This window comes from Manis javanica, chromosome 16 (assembly GCF_040802235.1).
Source record: "Manis javanica isolate MJ-LG chromosome 16, MJ_LKY, whole genome shotgun sequence".
Lineage (NCBI taxonomy): Eukaryota > Metazoa > Chordata > Mammalia > Pholidota > Manidae > Manis > Manis javanica.
This window is the reverse complement of record NC_133171.1, coordinates 41753787-41760974: the sequence shown is the minus strand read 5'-3', so window position 1 is coordinate 41760974 and position 7188 is coordinate 41753787. Positions and strand designations below refer to the sequence as shown.

Below are 7188 nucleotides of genomic sequence, written 5' to 3'. Positions count from 1 at the left end.
GCCTTTGTTGATGGCATCCAACTCTTCTGCATCCTTCCATCTAAAAGCAAAGAAACTTCAACTACCTTTCAAAGAGGATGGAAAATATTAACATTATTAAAATTTAATATTAAAATTCCAACTTGCATGGGTCCTCTATAGACAGACGCCCCCATGCAAAACGTGAGCTCTCCCTGACCCCCTCCCCTCCTTCTCTTCTCTCCTCTCCTCCTCCTTTATGGAGTATATTGTGAGTCCACCATGTGTCCAGCACTGTTCTAGTTGCCAAGAAATCATTTCAGTTTTGACATCAGTTTTGGCGGAAATAACAGAAATAGGCCTTGTCTAAGATCAGTTTTGAAGAATCTGCTCCCTACCTATGAAAATACAGCTCCAGAGTTAGGCGGAGTGAAGCCTTCGAGGCCGTACAGTGCTCACTCTCCTTCAAAAGATACTTCTAGGCTGAATTTGCTCTTTGAAGTGCCAGTTCACCTTCTCCTGCAGCTTCCTACACATTTCTCAGCCCTGCCTAACCCAGAGAGTGAGCCATCATCCCCGCTCCCCAAACAGGGCTGTCATTTATTACACCCTGGCAGGCGGGCAGCTTCCTCCAGAGGGATTCCCACATCAGGAATCATATGCAAACTGACAGCTAAGCTGGAGGCTGTCACAGCCGCTGCCTGCACCTCCCAGTGCCGTCTGGTGCTCACAGCTGGGGCCACCTGGTGAAGTCAGTGGGAGGTCAGAGGACACCATATCTGGGCAGAGGAGTCCAAGTAGACAGTACTAAGGACAGAACCCAGGCTCATAGGCTGCCTGGGTCTGCAGGTGTCCGGTGGAACTTGGAAGGCCTGGAGGCATTTCGTCTTTTCAAAGCAAGAAAAGCAGATATGCCGAAGACCATGACTCACACACTTTTGCTCTACTGCCTGGTGCTTACTGTGCCCACAGAGTCCCGCAGGACATTATCCCAGGTAAGAAAAGGGAGGTGGGAGGATGAACTGGCAGGGGGAGCAAATGGCAAATAAAACCCCTCAGTTAGCCAGCTCTCAGGTACCTAAGTAGGGAGAAGATGGTGGTAGAATGGTCCGGCCAGAAGAAATTGCAGCTCTGAGTGACCCAAACCCATTTTAGCTAACAGTTGGAAATGATTTTCCTGTTGATTTTTTTCTATCTGTTCCTGAGATGCAATGAGGCTTAAATGATTTAAGGGCAATAAACTCTTCTTTCCAGATCCTTTGATGGTGAGGCTCTCTGTTGCTTGCCACCAGGGTGGTGTCGTTTCCGTAGAGGCACTTGAAAATGTGGGGGTGCGGTATCCCAGTGACTGGGAGATATTTAATGGGCAGGACCTAAGAATGGCCTGGAACAATGAAGCATCGTCCCACCCAACATGGTATCTTCTTTGAGAAATCTGATAGTGAACACAGTGATGGGCTGGAAGGAACAATGAGCAACTCAGAGAGTCAGTGTTAGTCAAGGTCTAACTGGGGGGGAGTTTGTAGCAAAGTACTGCTTGTAAGTTTTGTGGGGCAGCGAGACCTATGGCTCTTTCTGGAATAGTTTTCCTCATCCTGGATCATTGTGACTTCCTTATTGGTTACCTATTTAAAATAAGGTATGGAGAATCATTAAGAGAATGAGGACATAAAGATATTTTGAGCTCCTCAGGAAGAGGGTATTTTTAGTTGTCCACAAGATCCGGAACATGGAGATCAACTGGTGAAGCTCCACTCTCTTATGTTATAGATGGGGAAACTGAGGCTTGTGGTGTGAAATGTGATTTGCTTAATGATACATACTGATCCAGCTATAGGGCGAAGACCAGGACTCTGTCTTCATCCCCTGTTTCTTGTTCTTTCCTTTTTAATAATGTACCTTCTTAAGAAGAGCTGCCTTAGGAAATAAAGACTTTTGGAAATTCTTTCTAGGAGTTTCCAAATGATACATACTTCACTTTTTAAATAGGGTGCCCCTGGATGGGAATTTTCCCCATAACTCCCATCCCCCAGCGCTGAGCTGATGCCTCATTTCTGGGAGAGGTTAGAGATCCATTCAGGGAGATGGCTTCCAGGAAACATCTCAACCCCACAGCTTGGTACTATTTCCCCTCTTCATTTTCTCATCCACATTTTCCTGCAAGACAGACTTGGAGAGTGGGCTGTATTGGGAGCCTACTCCCAATGAGAGAAGTTGATGCATTTTCTTTGACTTTGGGGATCACTGTACCAGGAACATTCCACAATGTCCTTCTCAATTTACAAGTTGCTGGACGCTGAGCTTCTGGGTTCTACCCTTCTGCTGACTTACCTCATCACCCAGGCAGTTCTGCGGGTTTAGCAGGTTTCAAGTTTACAAGTGTCTTTGCACAGTATTAGGTTGAGGACTGTGGTATCTGAGTTAAAGTGGCCCAGATTAAGTGCCACCCTACCAATGAAATGACCAGGAGGAGTTGTATACGGATGCGCTTTGGCAAATTAACTAGGAAGAAGTGAATTCGGTCCTTCACTTAAGAAGGCAGAGTGTCCAAAATTCCTTGTAAATGGTAGACTGTGGCCTTCTGCCCACACAACTGATTAATATGATGTGACTTCACTGGAGTCTGTTTAATGGGCCGAGTATTATCCAGAATATTCACTTTTAAGTGACTTTTTTGTGGCTTATTGGAGACAATAGCCCTTTCAAGATGGGGTTGGACATCTTGAGATGCTTGTACTTCCAAACAACCTGCTCTGCCTTCTCCACTTGGACAAGGGCTGGCTTGGTGGAAAGAGCAATGTTGTAAGGGTTAGGAGCTGAGTTCTAGTCCCAGCTCTACAGGAAACTGCCTGTAGGGCCTTGTGTAAGTTACCTCCTTTATCAAAGACTCACTTCCCTTCTCTGTAGAATAAGGGGGTTGGGCTGGTTAATCTGTAAGTGCTTCCAAAACTCTAAAGATATTCTAGCATTCTTGTTTAGTGGAAGGCCATGAACTCTTTCACATATATAATAAGGCTTGATTCTCTTGATTGTAAAATGAGACTTACATCTGTGTTTTGAAGAACATTGTATTTCATGAATCCTCACTGATACCTTCTTCATCTTGGACAGGCCCCAAATACTCAAGTCAGCTTCCCCATGAATTCTCATCTGGTAGAGAAAATGGAAGATTCAGCCTTGTTTCTTGATAACATATAGAGAAACAATGTTATGAAGGAGAAAGGGACATAAATTCCAAGTGTTAGTCACACAGCTGAGTCACTGGACTTCCGTAACTTCCAATGGTTTAGATCTTGTAATGCAAGTTGGGATAATTGTACCAAGGCTCTTTCCAGCCACTAGAGAATGAACTTTTGGTGCAGAAACAGGTATTTTCAGTCTCTCTCTCTCTCTCTCTCTCTCTCTCTCCACACACACACACACACACACATGCACGCACACACACACAGCACATACATATATACCAGCATCTGAATACATAGTAATGTGCAAATATACATATACACACATATGTATAAGGCACAGAACTAGCTCCATTGGGATATGAGGAAGCACAATACACAATTCACGTTCTTAAGGAACTTACAATTTACCTGAGAAGATGATATGCATATATAAAATAGGTTAGGTAACAAGAGAGCAAGTCAAGTGAGTATATGCCAGGCATTGAATGAGTGGTGTGGTGGTGTGGATAATAAACCCTATGGGACCCAGAGAGGAAGAGACGTATCATTTAGGACTGGATCAAGAAAGACTTCCTGGAAGATGCAAACTTGGGCTTTGTATGTAACAGACATTTAGTGAATCCACATTCAGAGAGTAACAGCAGTTGATCTTCAGTACCACTTACGATATTCCAGGCCTCCTCTAAGTGTCTTCCATAGATGATCTCATTTGATCCTCATAAAAATACTGTCAGGTACATACAATTATAATACTATATAGTTCCCACCCTACTTTATGGATGAGGAAGCTGAGGCTCAGAGGTGGACTTTCCCAAGTCTCAAGTGGTGGTTTTGGGATTTGAACCCAGGTGGTGGCTCTCAGAGTACACCCTTTGACCACTATGTGACGCTGCTCCTCAGGTACGATATGGGTAAGTCGGACAGAGAGGGGCTTCTAATCGGAACAGGTGGGATGCTCATGATAGGGGGAAGCCAGGTTTTAGGAGTGCCCTTAAAAAAATACAAAATTACAAATACAAAATGTCTACTTAGACTATCTACTTAGAATGAGAAAAGTAGCCACAACAAATTTCAAGCTCAAATTACATTCAGTAATTACTCAGCATTATAAAATGATAAATCCAGTAAAAGAACAAGATTTTTATTAACAAACTGCCTACATTCTTCCTCTATACTTTTGGCTGCCTAGCTGCATATCAATAATTTTATAATTTTTTCTACAGAGAGAATAGAAAGATAATTCAGTCTTTCCTCTAACATTGTTAATCAACTTTTTTTTATTGCCAGTTTGAAAAAATATCTTTCAGCTTCTCACTACATCATTAGCAATGCCATGTAAATATGTAAGACTGTTGTCAAATTTGGGAAGACCTCGAATGAGTTTCTTTCACGTATGAGCTTCAAAGTTTCCAGGGCACTTACAGTTGTCTTGTTCTGTGACTAATTGTAAATATACTTAGAATTAATGCCACCTGAGAATTTACATGTGGAAGTCCTCATTGCAGTGCAGCAATGACTGCAAATGACATAAATAAATCCAAACTAAATGTATCCCCAACTCAACTTTTACTTGTCCAGATGCCATAAACAGCTATGGCTTCTCCAGTGCTGTCCAACGACAGAGAGTGTGGAAGAGGGGGAATCGGAGTGGCAAAAAATAATGGTCTGAACAGATGGTGGTCAAACTATTTTGCTTTTGGCAATTCAGTAAAACATGTGATCACATGAACACATTGCTAGACCCTCCAGGGCTCTGGAGGGCCCCATATAAGCAAGGGATTCTGAAGCTGACCGGTCAGCCCACCTCTGCTCATGTCGTATTTCCTGGATAGAATGTTGACCATTCTTCCTGGGGTGGAAAGGGAGCTCTTGCCAAATAGCAGCGGGAGAGAAAGGCATCCAGGCTGAAGGGGAAACGGGGCCCTGGGGATGGGCCTCATGGTCTTAGCTTTGAGGGATATCCTGGGTGATGTAGGGGTATCACAGTTGATTCAGATGTGGTTTTTGATCTGTGATTTAAATGAATCACTGGGCTGCTACCCTGGCAATTGATTTGGATGTGGATTTTGATTTTCCCTTTCTAGGCGGCCTGCAAAAGCAAGGAGAAGGTGTCCTCCAGCCCACACGGTATGTTGGCAGCAGTTACTAATCAAATGGAAGTTTTGTGTCCATCTGTGGTAACAGAGGGCCATCCCCAGCCCTCCGCCTTATGGCCTGGCAGACGGGACTCCCTGATGGCTTGCATTTGGACTCACTTTCTACTTGTCAGATCCGATTGTACCTTTCACCCTTGCTCCCCTCTCTCCCAGCACCTTCTCCTCCATCCTGGTCTGAGTTCTTTGCCATCAATCTTGTGCGTTGAGCCAACTCAAACTGTAGCAGGGGCTAGGACAAGACTGTGAGAACTTATTGGTGACATACTCATAAATTGTGGAGCTGAATGGTTTCTTAGAGAACATCAGGTGCTGTGACTTCCCAGCTATTGTGGGGAGCTGGAGAGGTATGTGGAGGTACTCAGGGGTGCCTGTGGGGTGTGACACACTTGGTGGACTGGACTTTGGACATTTCCCTCTTGCTTCAACTGGGACAGTTCCACTTTCATCTTTTATACGTTGAGTTCAGGAGAAGACTTTGTGGGATAGAAGTCTGTCACTGATCACTGAACTATTTTATTCTTCCTCTACTTTACAAAGAAAAGACTCCTGAAGTCCACAGGGTTTATGTGCCTCCAGAACACGGACACCTCGGTGGCGGGCCCCGTGCAGCTCAGAGCCCTGGCCTCTCCTTTTGATGCTGATGCCTTTTCTTCAACCAGGTCTATGTGGTGGTGTCTGTGTGGACAATTCCCCCTGCTGTCAACCTTGCCCTCCAGGCACTCAGGGAAATATGGTGTTTTTATGCAGGGAAAAGAAATGGTACAAGATCACTGATACCTGCCGGACTATTAATGCCTTCAACATCTTTGAGGTAACATCCTTTCCCATGCAAGGTGGAGTCCCAGATCAGCAATGCATATTGTGCTCAATAAGAGAGAGGGAAAGCAGGAGGCAGGTGGTAGGTAGGCAGCCATGTTTGTATGCAAATACGTAAACACCTACCCATCCTCTGTCTACATGAGAATAAAGGTCTTAACTTTGGGCATCTAAAAGTTTATGCTCCAGTCTCTCACCACCTCTTATGAAAGGAACCTGATCATTTAGGTCAGAGCTAGAAGAGCTGTCTAGAATATCACAGCCTACTTCTCCAACTTCACTCTTAGCTCTTTAAACTCCAAAGCCTTGATGCCTAATGTGTCCTTCGCTGACCAGCAGCATGGGGGCCCTGAGACCATTTAGAGATGCAGGATTTGGGCCTCACCCCAGACCTGTGGAATCTGAGCCTGCATTTCATCAAGATCCCACGGTGATTTCCGTGCTCAGGAAAAGATGCAAAGCAAGCTAACTTTAAGGAACGGACTACATTATCAAACAAACAAACGTATTTCTGTGTATACTTAAGAAGTTACATATTCTAGAAAAATTAAATTTTAATAAATAAGATCAGGTCAAATGTTGTTTCTTCTCCTTTGTTTCTTTTTCTCCTCTTCTAGTAGCGGCTTTACCTTCCTGAGGTTCAGTCCCTGATTCTTCAGAGGAGTCACTGATGTAGCATTTCTTGGGTCCTATGGGTCTGTTTGGAACAGTCCCTGTTTTGGGGGTGTGGCCAGGGGGAGCACCAGTGGGTGCTCTACCTCCCAAGGCTGCCCACTGCAGGGTGTCTGTCACCAGGCCCACCCTAATTTGAGAGACTTGGGCAAAGATATGCAGAGACCCACCTACCACATGTCCTAATATCTGAATGCTTTCAATCACGCCTACAAACTGCCAAGTAATATATATACTTTTGGCCTCCTGTCCCAGATTCTGTCCTGCCCTTAGAAGGTGGTGGTAAGTCAAGGCCACACAGCTATAGCCCTGAAAGCAGATGCCACCTCACCACCTCACAGGTCTAGGGGTGAGCATGGGGGTGGCAGGTTCCATCCTTGGCAGCACGAACTAGGAAAGAG

General features: G+C 44.7%; 1 protein-coding gene across 4 annotated transcripts in view; it reads left to right on the top strand.

The window, feature by feature from the left end:
• Positions 1 to 536: 536 nt before the first annotated feature.
• Positions 537 to 7188, top strand: part of LOC108393487 (putative adhesion G protein-coupled receptor F2P) — a 32515-nt gene continuing 25863 nt past the window's right edge. The window contains exons 1-3 of one of the 4 annotated variants that reach the window (XM_073225109.1): positions 538 to 953; positions 5228 to 5270; positions 5959 to 6110. In XM_073225109.1, the coding sequence (XP_073081210.1) occupies positions 870 to 953; positions 5228 to 5270; positions 5959 to 6110 (279 nt within the window). In that variant the 5' untranslated portion in view covers positions 538 to 869. Of the gene's footprint in view, positions 954 to 5227; positions 5271 to 5958; positions 6111 to 7188 lie in introns of all 4 variants that reach the window. The other 3 variants (XM_073225112.1, XM_073225111.1, XM_073225110.1) reach the window with 3 other exon arrangements.